At 37.9% G+C, this 21,737-nt stretch overlaps 1 protein-coding gene across 1 annotated transcript in view; it reads left to right on the top strand.

The window, feature by feature from the left end:
* The window catches only part of LOC149848956 (Zinc finger protein 622), a 28,426-nt gene extending 6,899 nt beyond the window's left edge, over window positions 1–21,527 (top strand). The window contains exons 4-5 of the mRNA XM_089998258.1: window positions 20,888–21,103; window positions 21,170–21,527. Coding sequence (XP_089854384.1) covers window positions 20,888–21,103; window positions 21,170–21,329 — 376 coding nt within the window. The 3' untranslated portion in view covers window positions 21,330–21,527. The remainder of the gene's footprint in view (window positions 1–20,887; window positions 21,104–21,169) is intronic.
* Window positions 21,528–21,737: the final 210 nt, after the last annotated feature.

Here is a 21,737-nt window from a genome sequence, read left to right as displayed (position 1 = left end):
TTCATCATTGCTTCGCGAAAGTAATCGAAGATTTGAATAAACATATACTAAATCCTCTGCACGCTTGCTGGTGAGTTTGTTTCTCTTCATGTTGTGGATTTGAGAATATGTGCTCCAATTTCTTTCACAACAAGATGAACTAGCAGGCTGCGATAGCAATCTTAATGCAAGACGTTGTAAAAGAGGTGTTTCTGACCCAAATGTTGACCACCATGTGATAGGATCTATATTATCTTCTTCTCTCGCGAATAATGCCGGTGCATATAATCTCGAAGATGAAAATTTTCCAAACTCTTGTGTGACTTGATGTAGAAGATATGCTTTTGGAAAAAGTCTTGTCATATACATATTTCTATGTCTTGATAGCTCTGGGTCTAAATTTGGAGGGACACGACCAATACCACCAGCCCGCCACTTATTTGCATAATATTTTGCATTAAGAGAATGTGCCATGCAATGCAAATGAGTGTTGCTCTTATCCCATCTTTTGACTAAAATTGAATGAATATAATTAAAAAAATTTGAATCATCCAATGCAGAATTTTTTTCTTCATGCATGAAAACTATAACGTGTATTTTTTCAATCATATTATCCCACATTTTATAAACTCTGTGAAGCATGAGCTCATCCTTATCAACTTCTCTTAACATTTCCCAAATAGGTTGCGTAAATTGAAGGAAGTATACCACTCTGTCCCAAAACTCATCATCAAGAATTAATTTCTTAATTTCTTGAGCCTTCATATCATCATCAGCACGATAGAATGTCCACTTTTCATCAGTCACCATGTTAATCAAAGCATTCTTCACTCTTTTAATCCTCTGCATCATCACAATGATGGACGCAAAACGTGTTTCAACGACCTTCAACAATTTCAAATCAGAATGCCTATTAAATATAGCATTAGCACGATGGTGGTTAACAACAAAATTCCTAATGCTTTTGACATTTCTTTCTAAATCTTCAATCCATGAACATAAAGCATATGCTTGTGAATTTTCTTCTTCTTTGGGGTTGCATATGCTCTTTAGGGCTAGATTTAAGCTGTGTGCTACACAAGGAGTCCAAAAAATATGAGGGTACTCACTCTCCAAACTCAACGCTGCACTTTTACAAACCGGAGCGTTGTCTATAATGATTTGTACCACTTTCTGATCACCCACTTCTTTTATTACTTCTATAAACAATCCCTTCAAATACTCTGCATTTTTATATTCCCCAGATGCATCAACTGCTTTCAAGAATATTGAGCCACTAAGCGAACAAGCAATGAAATTGATTAATGGACGCCTTTGAATATCTGTCCATCCATCAGACACAATGAAAACTCCATTTTGCTCCCATGAATATTTTTTAATTTCTAGCAACCTCTCCACATTTGCCCTCTCTTCTGCAAGAAGTGTGGTTCGTATTTTTTCTTAACTTGGAGGCACATAACCACTCAAATTACAATTTCCCAAGGATGTTACTAAATCCTTCCAATAAGGATTTCTAGCCGCATTAAATGGGAGTGAACCAGAATAAAAATACCTCCCAACTTTTCTATCCAATTCTTCTCTTCCATATGTATTGGATGCTGCTTGTATCGTTCCTCTACCTCCTACATTGACTTCTTTTTTTTTCAGCATCTTCTTGGTGGCTTGCAAATGGCACACTGACTGCAGAATAATTGGCCATTGCTTTTCTCTTCTCATATTCTTTTTGTATTTTCTTGTATTGCCTTCGCATTGCCTCATCAACTTTTCTGCAAGCTGAAATGCCATGTCCTGGTATCTTCAACAAATGAGCATTCACTCTTGTGTAAGACCCAACAAAATCTTTTTCGCAGAGCTTGCATCGAAATCTCTTGTTTCCACCACCTCCTTCTCCAGTTTTTGCAAGTTTATCTACATGTACCCATAGTGGCCCCACATCATCAATCCCACTGCAACTATCAGCAAAACTATCAGCAGAACTCACATGTTGGGATGAGGATGATGCAAGTCCTTTCCCTTTATCCGTCATTTTTATCCTGAAAACACAAAAAAAATACATTACAATTTTCAAATCAATTCGAAAACACAGGGAGAAGGGGGGGGCTCAGCCCCTCCCCTGCCAACCCAACAAGACAGCGAGAGCGAGGGGGGCTCGCCCCCTCCCCTGCTGAAAACAGAGGGAGCAGGGGGGGGGGGGGGGGCTCAACCCCTACCCTGTCGACCAAAAAAAAAAAACAGACGGGGGAGGGGCTCGGCCCCTTCCCTGCCGACCCAAAAAAAAAAAACAGATGGGGGAGGGGCTCGGCCCCTCCCCTGTCGACCCAAAAAAAAAAAAACAGATGGGGGAGGGGCTCGGCCCCTCCCCTGTCGACCCAAAAAATAAAACAGACGGGGGAGGGGCTCGACCCCTCCCCTGTCGACCCAAAAAAAAAAAAAACAGACGGGGGAGGGGCCGACCCCTGCCCTGTTGACCCAAAAAAAAAAACAGACGGGGGAGGGGCTCGGCCCCTCCCCTGCCGACCCAAAAAAAAACAGATGGGGGAGGGGCTCGGCCCCTCCCCTGTCGACCCAAAAAATAAAAAACAGATGGGGGAGGGGCTCGGCCCCTCCCCTGTCGACCCAAAAAATAAAACAGATGGGGGAGGGGCTCGACCCCTCCCCTGTCGACCCAAAAAAAAACAACAGATGGGGGAGGGGCTCGGCCCCTCCCCTGTCGACCCAAAAAAAAAAAACAGATGGGGGAGGGGCTCGGCCCCTCCCCTGTCGACCCCCCCCCCCCCCCAAAAAAAAAAAAAAAAAAAACAGATGGGGGAAGGGCTCGACCCCTCCCCTGTCGACCCAAAAAATAAAACAGATGGGGGAGGGGCTCGGCCCCTCCCCTGTCGACCCAAAAAAAACAACAGATGGGGGAGGGGCTCGGCCCCTCCCCTATCGACCCAAAAAAAACCCCTCCTGTGCCGAAAAACGAGGGAGCAGGGGGGTCTCAGCCCCTCCCCTGCAGACCTAACAAGAGACCGACAGAGGGGGGGGGGGTGCTCGGCCCCTCCCCTGCCGACCCAAGAAGAGAGTGAGAGAGGCTGCATACCTGCGAAAGGAGAGGAGGAGCCTGGGAGGCGGAGCTGGGGCGGCGGAGCTGGGAGAGAGCTCGAGCTCAGGGGGGGAGAGAGGAGAGATTAGGGCAATTTTTTTTTTTGCCCTAATCCTCCTTTTCATCGGGGATTTTTTTTTATGCCCAAATCGTGGACAAAAATGACCTTGGGTGCATTGACCGCACCCAGGGTCGTGTTGACCGCACCCGGTGCCGCACGCGCACCCGCGTCGCGTCGACGCGGGTGCAGCATATGTTTTGCCGAGTCCCTGTGACATAGTTTATATGTATATACTATGTATGTATATACATATATGATCATATACATGTATATATGATACAACTTAAAACTCTCCTTCAAACTTATGGTGTGATCATTGAAAGTTTGTCAAACAAGAAGTGAAACCACGGAGATGGAAGCTCTTTTGTGAAGAAGTCAGCTGATTGAAATTTTGATGCTACATAGGGTAGGATAATAGTCTTCTTAAGGTATTCTTCACGAACATAGTGGCAATCCTCGATGTGCTTGGTACGTTCATGGAATGTATGATTGCCAACTATATAGATGACACTTTTGTTGTCATAATACAACCTTGAAGATGTTTGCATATGCACCCCCATATCCTTTATGAATCTTTTTAACTACACAATTTCAAATGTTGTGGTAGCCATGGTGCAATACTCAGCTTCCGTTCAGGATAAAGACATCTTCTGCGGTTTCTTGCATTTCTAGGACACCAGCGAATCACCTATAAAGTATAAATGCACAAAAACCAGTAGTTGAGCATCTATCATTAGGGTTTCCTCTCAGTCAGAATCAATATATGCAATTAGATCAAGTGGAGAAGAGAAAGACAAAAAATTTCTTTAGAGACAAAATTTTGTAAATATCTAATAATGCACATAACACTCATGTGCACAATTATAGGAGAATGTTGAAATTGGCTGACTGCACTGCGTGAGAGATGTTAGGTCGGGGTGATAGTCAAATAAGTAAGAGCCTCAATCATCTGCCTATAAGGAGTGGAATTTTTCAAGGGTGAACGTCATCGATTTTCATCTTCGCGTTAATAATTTTAGGAGTATCCACCTTATTTTCATTTGTAATGTTGGACCTGTCAATATTCTCAATTACAAACTTAGATTGAGTTAGAAAATAACCATGTGCAAAAAATGCTACTTCTATCCCTAACAAATATCGAAGGAAACCTAGATATGTCATTTCAAAATTTTGTTTTAAAATATTTTTTATATAACTAACCCCATGCTTATCTCTTTATAGTAGTGGCAGTATATCAAGATTTACCTTAGGAACCTGCATTAAACCATACAAATCCTTTTTTAAGTAAGGAACCTTTCCTGGTAGAATTTTATAACCTGGTGGAGAGTCCATATAAACATCTTCCTTCAATTTTCTATTTAAGAAGGCATTTTTGACATCAATTTGATAAATATGTGTTAGAAAGTGGCTTTGAATACATTAGGTTCAATAATGAACCCATACATGCACATGAAGTGCGAATAAACCCATTAAAGGGAACAACATAAGCACATAATGTGCTAACACATAAACCCACACAAGGGGAAAAAATATGACTTAAAGTCATAAGTTGAATATTATTGAAAGAAAGGAAGAAGAGGGGAAAAAACCCCTTACAATGGAGCAAGAGCTCCTCCAAATCTCTAAGAAATACAAGGGGGAGACCCCTATTTATAACACAAGAGAGGAGCCACAAAGGGGGCTCCCAAAGGAGTCGTTGGGAGCCCCCAACGGTCACATTTGTGACCGTTGGGGGCTCCCCCGACGACTCTTTGGGGAGCCTCCCTAGGTGGCGCAAACCCAAAAAAAAATAGAAAAATAAAAAAGGAAAAATAAAATTAAATTACAAACATATTCCGAATGGAATATACGTAAAACTGGAAATGTCTAAACTACCCCTATGCCTATAAATAGAAAAATATATATTATATAAATATAATTAGGATAATACATATGCATATATACAATATATGAATATGTATTATCCTTTATATATATAATATTACAAAGGTTGAATGATACATTTTAACACCCCCCTCAAACTTTGCGTGGGGGAACGAAAAGATTGAAGAAAGGAAGAATCTCAAGACTTCAAGAGCCTTTAGTTCGAATGCCATTGAAAATGTAAATGTCTTCCTCCAACGTCTTTAACGATGAGCACCTTCCATGATCTATCCAAGGTACTTCCTTTTCCACTTATCTTCAAGATCCTGTGGAACAACAACAAAGAACAAGTAAAAAATATCTTTGCACTTTACTCAAATGGAACTTTCCTAACAAGGTGCAAAATTATATTTATGCAAGATCACATGATAAAATAATTACTTTAGCATGAGGAAAATTTAGAAAAAACAAGATTTCAAAATCATATATCATGTTAAATGGTAAGCGGAAGCAAATTATGCGGAAATGAATTGCAAGAATGCATAATTCATTCATAAGGTCCAACATTGGACAAACATAACCCCATAATGGGGAATAACACAATGGTCCCCTAAGGGACACCATAGCAAGTCTACGAAAAGGCATAAGTTACATATGCTTTATTGAATGAGAGCCTAAAAAGCCATAAAGAGCCTATGCATATATTATCATGAAATGAATTAATACTTAAAGGAATCATTAATGAACATACTTCAAACATGTAATGAAGTGCTAAACAAGAGAAACGACGTATCCAAGCATACTTTAGACAAAATAAACACAAGAGTTCACAAGGTTTTAAATCCATTTACGAGGCAAAACGAAGAGTGTTTTTGAGTAGAGAATCTTACCCATTTAGGAAAAATCTCACTCAATTGACAAAAACACATTTTGCATACAAAAGTGGCCAAAGAACCATAAGCACTTAATATATGCCAAAAAATCAACTTGATTTTTAAAATATGCATATCAAAAATATGATTCACTTGAATATCTTAAAACACAAGTCATGAATGAAATTTTGCAAATTTCAACAAAAGTTCATCCATTACAAACCACTACCTCATTAGTCCTCCAAAACCCATAAATCAAGTGTATAAGCTACTAGATCAAGAATATAAATATAATGCCATTAAAGGCCAAATGACACACACTAAGGTGTGTAAAAATACCTCTTGTCTACATATAATAATACTTGAAATGAGTGTATCAACGACAAGAACAAGAGAATACACGCCAACATGGACAAAAAGCATATCTTGTCTACGTAAAAATACACTCAAGATCAAATATGTTCAGCTACTAGAACAAGAGTAGCCAACCATGGGCTAAACACAATACATCTCTTGTCTACATAAAATGACACTTGAATTGAGTGAAAGAAGCCAACCATGGGCATATAACTCAACGACTAGAACAAGGACACAAATGCCAACATAGGCTAAAATCACACACCATGGTGTGAATCAACGTGCCTTGTCTACATAAAATAACACTCAAGACAAGTGTGTTCAGCTACTAGACCAAGAGAGCAAAAGCCAACAAAGGGCAACCAACACACGAAGGTGTAATAAAATTCTTGTCTACATATGATGACACTTAGATAAGGGGCATAAAAGGAGAATACTTTTGAGGCAATAAAACTTGTAATGACAATCATATAAATAAAACCTTGAAACAATATTCTTCAAAAAAGAATAACAATATCATTTTGAAATAAAATGTGTGAATATACACACACCAAGAATACTTGTGCATAAGAGCACAAAACATAAATGTGCAAATGCACTCATATGATTCATAAACAATAAAAGGTTGGGCAAAAAACCCCAAAACCTTGATTTTAATATACCTTAAAACATTTAAGGTTTTAAGCATTATATATCTATCACATATATATATAAATAAGAGCATCCATAAGATCAATGGCCAACATTAAACTAGTGACACACTCATATGCCAAATCATTCTAGAGTCCCAAGGTGCCCATAACTCACCTCAACCACCATCTATAATATGGTAAGTGGACAAACTAAAATGACATAACAATGAGTGCCACACTCATAATTAGAGATCATATACCAAATCATTCTAGAGTCCTAAGGTGCCCATAACTCACCTCAATCACCATCTATAATATGGCAAGTGGACAATCTAGAATGATATAACACGAGGTGCCCATAACTCACCTCAAAAATCTCTAATATAACAATAGAGCCATAAAAGAATTGATGCATCATATGACATGTGATGGATAAAATAAGTGCCATTAAAAGTCAAAAGAATACCTTGGCAACAAACATAATGACATGAAGAATACATCTTGGGATAATCAAGACAATCAAGCTTTTTAATCAAAGGAATCACAAGAACCGTAATGGTTCACAAAGAGAGTTTTAACTCAAAGCTCAAAGAAAGAATATTCAATAGTACTTGAAAATTTATAGATTTGGGATAAAAATCCCATACAACAAGTTTTAAATATCCTTTGATTGTGATGAGATATGCGGAAACATACAAAGTGCTATAAGTACTTATCATGTTTTATAATGATTTTAAAAAAGGGTCAATATCTAAATTCATTATATTTTTCACAAAAAGAAATGTGCATAAAAGCTTTATAATGTAAGAAATGTCTACGAAGAGACAATACATATGCAAGCACAAAAAGATGTGCACGAGGGCACTCATACAATATTTGAACAAATACACACCAAGGTGTAAACAAACATGCACTAAGGCATGTATTTCATAGAAAAGAGGAAATGCATACAAGCGCAACTATTTGAGAAACAAATGTATATAAAATACAAAAACACACAAAAGGGAGCAAGTATGCACCTATGTCACACGGACTCGGCTAAGGAGGTGCCGCACCCGAGTCGACACGCCCCGACACGGGTGCGGACTCGGGTGCGGCTTCGGACTCGGCCCGGACTCGGTCAACGCCGAGTCGGACTCGGTCAACGAGTCCAGGCCGAGTCCGTCCACATTTTGGACTCGGTAAACTTTGACCGAGTCCAAAAATGTCCCTAAAAAACCAAATTTTTATATTTTTTATTTAAAAATATATATATAAAAAAAGGCACAGTGCAGACTGTGACTGTGCTGCGTGACTGTGCACAGTGCTGTGCCTGTGCACAGTGCTGTGCCTGTGACTGTGCACAATCAAAGTCTGTGACTGTGCACAGACACACAAACTGTGCTGTCAGCTGTGGCATTTTAAAAATAAAATAATTTTATATATATATATATATATATATATATATATATATATATATATATATATATATATATATTGCCGAGTCCCCGTGTCCAAAAATTTTAAAATTGTGCCGCACCCGCACCCGCACCCATGTGACATAGGTATGCACTTTATAAAAAGAGAAATCCTTGAGATTTCTCAAACTTTTAATTATGCAATTATATGCTTGATAAATGTAATTTAGGACAAAGAGGACCATATGATGGTCAACATAAACATCTTTTAGAGATATAACCAAGAGGTTTTGAAATCTTATGTGAAAAATACAAACCAACAAGTTTGTAAAGTTGTATCAATAAAATTAGCGAAATCTTTTATACCAAAAAGATGTAATAGACACACTATGCATTCTATATAGTGTGAGAAATTCTTTTAAAAAAACTTTTACAATGGTTCGAACAACCTATTTATCACAAAAAATCCTTTAAATAAACCAAAATCATTGAAACATCTTTAGGAGTTCTTATCATTAACAAGAACTACTTAGGATTCAAAAAGAGGTAAGCTACAAAGATTTAGATGAGAAAATCAAAGAATATAGCAAAGAACATTAACTTATACAAGAATTATATAAGTTACAAAAAGTTTTGCCAAAAAAAACCAAACACAAGAGTTTTTGAGCAAAGATCATTAATTTAGCAAGAAATCGTATTTAAAAAGTTAACTTATAGGTTAATCACAAAATTCTTATGAAAAATCATAAATCTCACATAATTAAAAAATAATTTTGCAAAACATAAATTACTATTATATGTGATAAGAAATCGATAACTATATAACCAAGAATTATATTTTTGAACAATAAACAAGTTTACCAAATTTAAAAGTAGATATACAAACACGCGAAAAAGTGAAAGAAATGATTCCACTAAAAACACTAAATGTGCAAGAAAGATAGTTTCATAATGCATAATATGTTAAGAAAAGAGATACCGCAAAAACTTCTAATAAAAAAAGAACAATGAATACTTCACCATTTCTTGAGCACCACGCTTTCCGTTGCGCCAAGAGACAATCCCATCGTAACCGGGCTCTGATACCATGTTAGAAAGTGGCTTTGAATACATTAGGTTCAATAATGAACCCATACATGCACATGAAGTGCGAATAAACCCATTAAAGGGAACAACATAAGCACATAATGTGCTAACACATAAACCCACACAAGGGGAAAAAATATGACTTAAAGTCATAAGTTGAATATGTATTATCCTTTATATATATAAAATATATATAATATTACAAAGGTTGAATGATACATTTTAACAATATGCCAGTTTCTAATAGCAACTATAGCGATGAGGGTTCTAATTGAAGTCATTCCAGCTAATGGGGCAAAAGTTTCAAGTTTCTCTAGTGGATCTTTTAAAGGGATTAGATTCCGAAGATTCAAGATGAAAATATTTTTCTAAAGCACTAGGCCCACTATCAATGTCTCTTCTATACTGAATAACTGGCGGTTCATGGCTATCTACTACATGGTTCTCATCACTAGGAGTAATTGAGGTTCTTTATTCATAATATCAATGCACAAAGTATCTTCCTTATCTTTAGGAAGCAATTAAAATCAAAATAAATAGTTACTAGTTTTCTTAGGCACATGTTAGATAAAAAAAATTCTCGTTCTAAAAAGGTCACATTTCAATAGAGTTTATCATTTTTTAGATCGTAACATCTAAAATCTTTCTATGATTCTCTGTATCCAAGGAAGACACACAAAATAGTTCTAGGAGATAATTTGTCATTTTTTGTGGTAAGAATAAAACATTTGCAACCAAAGGTTCTTAATCTAGAGTAATCAGGAGCAATTTTATAAAGTTTTTCAATATGTGGGATGTTTTCAAGCTTGGGCATTATAATATTGTGTGTTTTTCTATAATATTAAATTCTGAAACTTTATAAAATTTGTCCAAGTGTTTCGTAAAGTCGATAGAAATCCTCGATTTTAGGTGGAGTCGGTTGAGTGTGGGTGTGGCCCAGGACCCATTGACAAGACCTAAACGAGCTAATTAAGATTTGGTAAAACTTTTTATTTTTGACCTTTAAAGTCGAGTGAATTTTGGGTTAAATTCAGCCGAAATTCGGAGGCAAAATTCATATAATATATCATTAGATGCGTCTCAAAGTTCTGAAAACAACGATATTTTATTTTTCTGAATTTGGGCTATGATTGACCCGAAAATCACATTTTTTCAAAAAAATGACCCACCTCGATGTGACCCATTTTGGATTAGATCGAATTGGATCCGATCCGTATGATCCAAGTTAATATGGATTTGGACTCAGTCTAAGACCCATATTAATTAGGATCTGGTCCAAACTGAGATCTATATGGGTATTGGATATGGATTTGGATCTAGATTTAGATCCAAAATCCCAAAATTAATATAAAGGTTAAATTGAATGAAATTTGAAGTTAAAAAGACTCCCAGAGGGATGAGACACCCAGTGGAGCTTTCTGAAAATTTATTATTTAATAAATATTAATTAATTAAATATTAATAATTATTTAATTCCGAAATTTATTTTGGATATGACAGTTACCTATTAAAAAGGGATTCTAGAGGGGGCGTCACCCTCGAGGACTCAAAGATAATTAGAATATTAAAAAAATTAAAATAAGAGATAAAAGTAGTTATTGGACTCTAGAGGGGCGTCACCCTCTAGGGGAGTCCATCCTCTACTATAAAAAGCTCAAAAAAAAAAAGAGAGCAAGAAAGAGAGAAAGAGAGAAAAAGGGAGAGAGCGAAAATTGTGGGAAAAGAGGAAGGAAAGAGAGGAAGGAAAGAGAGGAGAAGAAGAAGGAAGAAGGAGGGGATCCCCTTCCTCTCTGATTATCCGACATATTTCCGGTCTTCTTTCGTTTTCAAACGAAGGTACGGATTTCTCTCTGAGTCTTTACGGGAAAGAATGAGTAAAAATCTTATTTGTGTAAGGGTTTGGTGAAGAGAAATATGATTGCAAAACAACATAGATAATGTCGATTTTTATCTGATTTATGTATTTATACATATGTAGATCGATTTTCCTACGTGCGCAAATCTGGAACTATATTTTCAGGTTTGTCTATACCCATGGTTTTAATTTTTATTATGAAAAAAAGTATATAATGAAAGAAGCATATAAATAGATTTCTTTTGGATCCTTTGATCTTTGATCTTAATGTGTAGCCTTTATTAGCTATTCAGGTCATAGGCATATTCATATAAGCTTTTGCATAGGATCAGACCTGCATACTTATTCACATATTGTATGCTATTCGAAACGAAGAAATTTGCACAAAAATATGCGAACTATGCATAGGTCGACCCTTGGTCCAAAGACCGGTCTTGATTTACGAAACAAATAACTCTGTTAGACTGTTACAGAGCTCACAAAATTTTTTATGTTTGGTGAATAAAGCTGATATTTTCACAGTATAAAGAAAATTTTGTTAGCTTTCCGTAGCCGCAAACCGTTCGTGAAAATTCCTCCGTATGAGGGAGTTATGAACGTTTTACTGCAGACATGCTATATTCTGTTCCGACTGTCACAGGGTCGTGCTCAGTCCATGAACAGAGCCCAAAATTTCACAGTAGATGCAAAATTTTGTTAGCTTTTCAATGCAACAAACCGTTCGTCAAAACTTCTTCAGACGAGGGAGATACAAACGTTTTACTGGTCAGGGGTCTAGCCGAAAAACTGCAATTCCGGGTCTATGCATTCGGGTTGGACCAAACAAGTCACCCGAATCTGTACACCCGTGATTTTTCTTGCATATTTTAAATAAAAACCAGAATAAAATATATAGTTAAATATGATATATTTTATCTGAGATAAATCATATTTTCCTCAGCCTTTTGGTCGAAAAAAATATGCCCGATACGCATATGCTTTATTTTCTCAAGAATTAATTCGAAAGAATACACAATAAATTAACTAAAATATGCAATATTCATGAAATAAAATTAAAAAAATCCACAAAATTCACAGGATATCTAACAAATCATAATCTATCAGAAACCATCAAATCTTGCATGAATCCAACAACGAAATTCAATTTCTTTCTAAATTTATCGATTTCTTTTCTAAGAAACCCGATATTGTTAAAATCGCAATATCTCAAGGTTTCGAGCATAGAAATTCTTAATTTTTTTACAGAAGGTCTATAATAACATATTCTACCGATACAAATCGATACTTGCAAGAAAATCCTGGCATAAATCAAATATTTACAAATTTTACAGATTTCTTTTCTGAGAAACCAATTTTTATGAAAAAACAGATTTCAAAAGGGGTTTTTCTTTGGGAAAAACGTTCTTTCTCTATGGATCTTTAGATCTGAGTCAAACCCACGGTTAGGAGGGTCTGATCATGGTCTAAACTCATGAAAAAACATTGAAATCTAGGCCAAGAACTCTGTTCTTGCAAGAAAAGCATTAAAACTCTACCTCTTGTCGAAAAAACATTTTTCGTAGGATCCGACGGTTCTTTTTGCGCGATCTGACCGATCAACACCTTCTACCAGCAAGAGGAGGGCCTTAGGCACCCTCTAAAATCATGTGTAGGCTGATCTTGAATCCAAGGAGGAAGAAACCCTAAGGGGCATTGAAAAGAGAGGAAGAAAGAAGATAAAACTAACCTTATTAATCTTTCTCATGATGGCTTCTATTTATAGATGGGCTTAGACAAGAGTCCCATCTCTAATATAAGAAGTTAATATTTATTAATTTATTTTATTAATAAAACCAAACAATAAATTATAAGACCTAATTCAATAAATTTTGAAATTACTTAAGTTATAAAAGAAAAGTAGGGGCTTTTTACCGTGTCTTGGGCTATAGTGACAAAGTAACTTTTTGGGAGGCCTATAGACCTAAACACTCATCAGAATTAGACGTTTAAATAGTCGATTTGATAGCCCTTGAAACGTAGATCGACGTGGTGGTTTTAGACTTAATCGTACGCATACGGATTGGCAAAAAAATTTAGTCGATATCGAAAAATGTTAATTTTTGACCTATAATTAGGCACGAACTTCGGTCACTGATAAAATACTCAAATCAATACCAATTTGGGCATGTAAATAGTCGATTTCGATGCCCTTGAAATGAGGAACGTCAAGGTCAACTCTGATTTAATAGATGAGTCATTGATCGACTAAATTTTTTTTGGTCAAAACAATAATAACATTTTTTTGGAGCGTCAAACTCTACGGGTCAAATCCAATGATATATGATTCAAGATATCCTGAGTTATATCCCATATAATCTATCATTTAATTGATCTAAATGTTATGGATTATATTTAACTTAATTGGGTTTGATTTAAATATCATTAGTTAAATCCACTGGCTAATTTATATTTTTAAGTTTCTTTCTTGTAAACATTATTATTTATTTATTAGAAATGCCCTAAAGAATCACATGTATGACTTTTGAACTAAATTTAAAATTGTAGATTTAATTTCAACACAAATATAATTTATTATATTTTTTAACCTTAATTTAACACTCAATTAAGTATTAATTTGGATTTGAATCAAACTCAAATCTAATTATAACATTTTAGACATATTTATTAAATTCGAATTCAATTCCAAAATCAATAATCTAAAAATATACAAATCATTTACTTTCTTGTTTAGTCCACATATTTTAGCTTTTTCAATTATTCGTAAAATAATCTTTATGACTTGAGACAAAGGTTCATAATTAATCGAAATCAAGAAAATCAAGAAAGTCAAGAAAATCAAGAAAGTCAAGAAAATCAAGAATTCACGATTATAGTGATGAATACACCAATAATTTATCATTTATTCATTTTAATTATAAAAAAAAAATCTTGGGTTTGACATTAGAAATGCATAAAATTGGAAAAAAATGATTCTTAACAAGGGCACAAAAGTCTTGAAACAATATAAAAACTTCAGACTTATGTTTCATGAAATATATCTAGGTGAAACGAGAATAACTGTCAATGAATAAAACATAGTATTAACTTCCAAATGAAGAACATACAGGAGCTGCCCCCCATACATCTAAATACACAATTTCAAAGGGTTTTGAGACTCTTTCATTTATTACATCTAGGACAAAATGTAAACATGACTCTGTAATCAAATTTTTTAACACAAGCTTCTTAATGAAACCATGACTACAATGACCCAACCGACTCTGTCACAAATTTGACTTATTACATTGAGAAAGACTAAAAACATCTCTATGACAAGACTTGAGACTCTGAGACGTCGACTTCAAAAGAGAGGACTTTAAGGTAGAAGAAGAATGAGAAGTTGGATCCTCCTTAAAGATGATGCAGTGAAGGGCAACCACATCAGATTCAAATACCGTGAAGTCTTCATCGTGCCCTTCACTGCATCAAAATGGTATCAGAGCCCAGCCCCTCCTCCTTCGTCAACGGCATGATGCAAGGGGCGAGGAACGGTCCTACAAACAGAAAGACACGAGAGAAGATCATGAAGCGGATGCTCGACATGGTGACGGAGATGCAAGAAGACATGCTACGCTTAAGCGAGGATGTTGCTGGCATATCGAAACGACTGAATGGACTCGAAGATTGGATCGTGGTCCTCGAGTCGTCGGTGGAGACGCACACAACTCCCATGCTGAAAACGAGTGGTGGATTGAGCGTCAATGTTGTTGGTCTCACGGGTGCGATGGCGATTGAACCAGTCCAACCGAACGTCCAACAAGCTGCCGTGCAACCGGATGGCATTGAAGCGGGCCTGCTCAGGGATGCCGGTCGTGCGACGAACCAACATACGGTACCGTTTCTGAACTCTGTCTCGACTCCTGTTTGCCGCTGGATCTAGGATGTCTGTGCTCTGCATCATTCTCCCCTGGTTGGGAAGAAGTCGGCTCTGACGACTTATTGTCACCACGTTATGCGTATAGACCAGACACATTGAAGATAGGCGAAATGTGCCAATCCTGCATATCTGATGTGAACTCGAGAATGAGTTCAAGAACGACACATGGAATGCTGAAGTTCAGGTGAGGAAGTATAGTCCCACCACTATGCCTTGCATTGCTGGTCACAAGCCCAATCAGCTGTCCTTTAGAATTCAAAACACCGCCACCACTTCCACTCGGATGCTCTGCAACCGCAGTTTCAAGCATTGCAGCTATACATTTCCCCTCTATATCAACACTCATAGTTTCAGAAGCCTTAAGAGGACCCTGGGTCTTAACAACTCTTGAGACCACACCAGAACTAACAGATGGACAAAGGTTTGATTGAGGTCCCAAAAGACCATGTCCTATCACAAATGCTTTAGACCCAGGTTGTGGACAAGCAACGCCTGGATTGACGGGGCAAATACTATTTGGAACATGATCTATTTGCAGCAGGGCAATATCCAATGGGCCTCTCGAAATATATACTGCTCTTGCATCATGCCATATCTTTTGGTTGATACGATCCAACCTAACACATAATCTTCCATAACCCTGGTAAATAGGATCTTGCACAGATGCCATTACATCATCCCCAGAGTTAAGGACTTTGGCAGACATCGGCAACAAATTCTGTTTGTTCATGATGCCATCACTTGTTGGGCCCCCATGACTCTTCAATAGCAAAGGAGGTTTTTCTTCATGACCAGCTTGATATAAATGATTGACTGGGGGATAGAAATACATATATGCCTTTTGGCCAGGGACCTCAGTAGGGAACTCTATAATCTCTGGTGTGCTTAGGCATGCTTTGTATTCCAAACTAGGACGGAAGGATGACCACGCTGTAGAAAAGTCAACATCTTTGGAACAATTTTCATCTAAAGTCACTTTGCCTATTGATAATGGCAGAGTGGAAGAGGCACCCTCTATGCACAAGTACCTGCCCTTTGCAATAACAGTTCTGATGTCTGTGAATGGAATATCCAAAAACTGAGAGAGCCCTGAATAATATCCAGCAGGCCAAAATATGATCTCCCCCTCTGCCTGTAACTGCAAGCCAGATAGGTATTCTCTCCATTTTTCTACACCAAATCATAAGATTTGATGCCAAAAATCCATAATGAACTTGTGAACTCTGCATCCAATGCATAAACTGCTTGCATCTCATTGCTGGATTCTATCTCTTTTGTTCCAGTAAGGATGGGAAATGTTTATTGTTTGTTTGAAGCCGGTCCACTAGCTTGAGGCACTTCTCTAAACCTCCACGGCTCTAAAAGGTGAGCATTTGTAAGTATCAGACCCTCAGAGTTGAGAACAATACCAGAAGCCCAAGTTCTATCTCCAACCATCACAAGCACGACAGACGCCACAACCTTCTGGAGTTGAAATAAAGGGGAATTGGCTGCAACAGAAACATCTGGGGATAACATTAAGGAGTCGTTGGTAATAGTTGTTGGGTGTTCACTATGTGAAACGATATTCCTGGACGACTCCAAATTATAGCTTGTAGATTGGTTTCGAAGTTGACCACCTATACCATCTGCTATGGCATCCCATGAAAGCACAAGCTGAATTTCTGTCCCTCCAGCACGTGGTCTTAGGGGTCTGGCTAGAATACCAACAAGACAAACATGCTTACCAAAAACTGGACCACCTTCTCCGGCTCGCTGGTGGGTTGCGATCGAGCCCCCACGAGCGGTTTTCATGGGGGAAAACAAGTCTGTCCTGTCTCCTGCCATTGGCACATTGCTCGCAGCTCGACCCACCGTCAGGTTTGGATCCCGCAGGCCATTTCTGGCCTGCGAAACCTTTACCACAGGTTGTGGCCAAGGCTGCGTGCTCAAGCCTACGTTGGGAAACCTCTCGACGACCCTTTGGGGCGGTGGGTAGGCACCGCAGATCTGGTTCATTGCAGCTACCGAGACAGAGTTTAGAAACGGTACCGTCTGTTGGTTGGTCGAGCGACCGGCATCCCTGAGCAGGCCCGCTTCAATGCCATCCGGTTGCACGGCAGCTTGTTGGACGTTCGGTTGGACTGGTTCAATCGCCATCGCACCCGTGAGACCAACAACATTGACGCTCAATCCACCACTCGCTTTCAGCATGGGAGTTGTGTGCGTCTCCACCGACGACTCGAGGACCACGATCCGATCTTCGAGTCCATTCAGTCGTTTCGATATGCCAACAACATCCTCGCTTAAGCGTAGCATGTCTTCTTGCATCTCCGTCACCATGTCGAGCATCCGCTTCATGATCTTCTCTCGTGTCTTTCTGTTTGTAGGACCGTTCCTCGCCCCTTGCATCATGCCGTTGACGAAGGAGGAGGGGCTGGGCTCTGATACCATTTTGATGCAGTGAAGGGCACGATGAAGACTTCACGATATTTGAATCTGATGTGGTTGCGCTTTGCTGTCACGTGAAAATCCCCACACAGCCACGTTAAGGGACTGTCACTGGTACAATGCGCTTTGCTGAGATGGTTGGTACGCTGCTCACGAACGTACGATGTGCAATGATAAGAGAACAGCCACCCTAAAAATGATGGTGCTGTATTGTTTCTTTTTTTATTTCAATGGAATCCAAATGAACAATGAGATGAATAATAAACTGGATACCATAAAGAAAGGGAAATAAGAAACATTCAAAAAGGAGAAAACTTAATACTGACAGAAGAAGACAAAGAGGGGAATAAAAGATATGCTGAAAAGGAAAAACTGTCAAAAGGAAAAACTGCAAACAAAATAAAGAATCAAAGAACTGCAAGAAGGAAAAAGCTGTTGGAAGTTTCAACGTTCTCTGCCCTCCTCACGAAACCCTAGGCAACTTATTTAAAGGGCTTCAGCTGGATCCGGGTCTCGGGTCTGGCCCTGGACCCGAGTCGACTCCTGTTTGCCGCTGGATCTGGGATGTCTGTGCTCTGCATCAAAAGATATACATGTTTCCTATTCACTCCCCTTCAGCGAATGTCTCTTTCGTTTGAAGATCCTTAACATACACAGAAAAAAGAGTAAATTCGATAAAAGAATTTGTATCATCAATAAGTTTAGATACAAAAACAATATTACTTTTAATGTTAGGAGCAAAAAGGACATTGGACAGATTAAGAAAGGTACTAGCCAAAGGAATTTGTGCATTTCCAACATAAGAAATGTGATGATGTGTTCCATCTTCAGTGATTATACTATCATTTCTGAAATAAGGGGATAAATTCGAGAGCTTACCAACATTTCTTGTGACATGAGTTGCCGCTCTAGAATCCACATACCATTCACCTTGATCATTTTGCTTAATACTCATCCGAGATAAAGCCGCCAACAAAAGTTGTTGCATGTCTCCCGAAGATTTCTGTCCATCAGCTTCTCTTTTGTTTCTTAATTTATTATTCTTTCCTTTGTTTTGAGGGTTAAACCAATAGTCAGCTTTCACATGTCCTTTCTTATTACACTGAAAACGTGTAAGCACTCTTTTCTGATTCCCTGCTTTGAAAAATCATGGTGTACTTGGAGTAGGAAGAATACCACAACCTCCTTGACCAAAATGACCTCGACCTCGACCTTTGCCACTTTGAAAACTGTTACCTCCATGCCCAAAACTGTGAGATATGTCCCATGCCAAGACATTATGAGGATTTGCATGTTCACTGCCTTCTGTCAAGTGTTTTGTTCTCATTTCATATTGAAGAAGAAGATCCTCGAAACTGGGGAGTACAGGTAGAACTAATAAAGAAGTAGAGAGAACGTGATATTCTGGATCCAGTCCATTGAGAGTTTGCTGCATTTTTTCTTTGTTAGAGACAACACTTCCAACAATAGTAAGATGATCTGTAACTGATTTTACTTTGTTTAAAAATTCCACGACTGACATAGAACCCTTTTTAAGAAATAAAACTCTTGCCTTTGAAATCTGAGAATAGGTTTGCATAAGCTTATTCCATAATTGACTAGCAGTACAATCATCTGGAATTGAAATCAATACTTCCTGAGACAGAATGAAAGTAATATATGCAACCAAAGCCTGATCGCGATTCATTCATGTGAATTCTGGATTTGAAACATAGATAATAAGAGCATCTCCTTTATCATCTTGATTCCTGTGGAATGAACTCTGCTGGAGCTGGAATTGATCCATCCAAATGCCCAAATAGATTTTGGCTCCTTATGAAATGAACAATTTGTCTCTCCCGGTCAAAAAATTTGAGTGATAAAGTTTTTTAGAGACAAACTGACTCAAAAAGTTTGAAGAGAGGCCAGCATAGGAAGAGGAATCTATTTAAAATAATTGAAAAGATAAAAGAAGAAAGTAAAGGAAAGAAGAGAATAGATTTCAGTCAAGAGCAAATATGCAGCAGCACAACAAAAGGATTAGGTAAGATGCAGGATATAATATAAAACGTCCCTTTTTTTTTTTTTAAATAGGGCACTATTTCGGAGCCAGTCCAATCCCTGCAACAGACTACCAAAACTCAATATAATGCTGCTAATATGCATATGCCGATGGAAAATATATAAAGCAATGGAGAGAAATATCGGAACCAAAAAGAAATATCAAGAATAAAACAAGATTCCAGAAAAATGAAATCTGGAAAAATAATGAGAACAGAACCTTTTCCTTTTTTTTAGGTTAGGAATATTGGAACTAGAGTTTGGATTGGGATATTCGAAGGCAAACGACTTCTATTTTAACGTCAAATACACCTTTTTTTTCTTTTTAGGATTGACGTCAAATATAAAATGCAATATTAGATGAATAAAACAAGGAATAATCTGTTGTCAGTAAAGGAAAACTGACAGTAGAGAGAAAGAGAAGAAAGAAGACAGATTAAAAGAGAAATGAAGAGAAGAAAGGATTTTGACCGGAAGAAAACAATATTCGATCTAAAGGGGCATACCTTTTGGAACAAAACCGAAGTCCCGCTCTGATACCATGTAAGAAATCACCACAGTTAGCATTCAGCTGAAGGAGGAGAAGGAATAAGAGAGAGATGCTAAAAAACGGCAGCCACTTCTTGAGATGGCATACCCTAATCCTTTATCATGATACAAATAATACAATAGGTTTAAAATACATGAAAATAACTAAAATGCCATTACATAAAGAAACATGTCTAATAAGGATAAGATGCACCAGATCCGATGATGTCAAAACATATTTTATCACGTACACCATCCATACACCATGCATAATTACTTTGTGAGACAAATTGTCCCATATCGAAGAATCAAAGAAAGTAAGGACCCTCCATAGGTTATAAAAGGAAGAGCCCTTCACTTTTTGAATCCAAATGGTTGGGGGTTTGTCATGTTTATGCTTGACCCAAGATCCAAAATGTAAATATATATTATAAATGTAAAATTTTATTTCTTTATTTTTTTATAAAGTCAGGTACAAGAGCCCGACTTCAGGCCGGGACCTATGTCAGATTGGGCTCAGCCTGACATTTTTCAGGCTGGGTGCTCAACGTGAGGCTCAAGCCCGACCTGAGTCGAGTCAGGTATCTGAGAGCCCGTCAGGTACCTGGCCCGTTGGCCACCCCCAAGTGGCACCCTTAATTTTCCATTGCATAATTAAGTTAATAGAATAAAGAAACAGTAGATTTATGATTGGAAGGAGTTCATTGTGAGTTGAGTTTGGCTTAAGTTTATGCTTATATGTTATTTACAGTAGATCTTGATTTATTTGGTTTTGCTACTTGGCAGTTATGCGGATGAGAGTGGGAAGCAACTGGTGGCCGTGGATGATGATAACAACAATGTTGAACTCGGATATGGAGGTGAACTCATGATCACAAGGAAAACCGAGACAGGGAAGTCCACAAAAGCGCTCGGCTCTCGTGAATTTCTGCGTTATTACCGCCAGAAACCACGCCCTAGTTCAGAAAGAGATGTTGCCCTCTCACACGCACTCGTCTCAAGGTTAATCCCCTCCTCCCTTCTCTCTCTCTCTGTCTCTCTCTCATGATTGGAGGTCGTTAATTGCAGGTACCATGATATGGGTTTGTCAACAGTTCAGTCTAAAGGTGCACTTTTGAGAATGAAAGTCTTGAAGGAGATGAGAAGATCAGGAATGGAAGCAATGCGAACGAGAATAGGAATAAAAAATAATGTGATTAGAAACCTTCCCAAGAACGTTCCATATTGAGTCAGACAGGTCTTTCATTGGCATACGCCAATGAGGTGTGAAGCAAATGTTATACAACAAGATAGTGGTTCTTATATTGTTTCAGGAGAGAAATTTATCAAATCCTCCCTGATTCTGTAAACACAACCATCGATGCCCACACGTACACTAAAATAGCCAAGTTTTCCACCTTCTTCAAGACAGATTTGGAATTTTGAATTGTTTATGTTTTATCTCTAAAGTTCTAGTACTGGTGTGGTAACTGCTTGTTTTATCTGAAGATTTAACCTTGCTGTCACTGCAGAAAGGCAGGCTATTTGGAATTGATTATTCTTTGAGGAAGTGCTGCCTTTGGTTGTTCAGGTGAAAACACTCATTTTGTAGCTTGATTGGTGATGTATTTCGTGTTTATCCCCTGCTTTTAGGGTA

The sequence above is a fragment of the Nuphar pumila genome, chromosome 1 (assembly GCF_984573655.1).
Source record: "Nuphar pumila chromosome 1, dmNupPumi1.hap1.1, whole genome shotgun sequence".
Classification (NCBI taxonomy): Eukaryota; Viridiplantae; Streptophyta; class Magnoliopsida; order Nymphaeales; family Nymphaeaceae; genus Nuphar; species Nuphar pumila.
The sequence above is the reverse complement of the archived record's forward strand: the minus strand, read 5'-3'. Positions and strand labels throughout refer to the sequence as shown.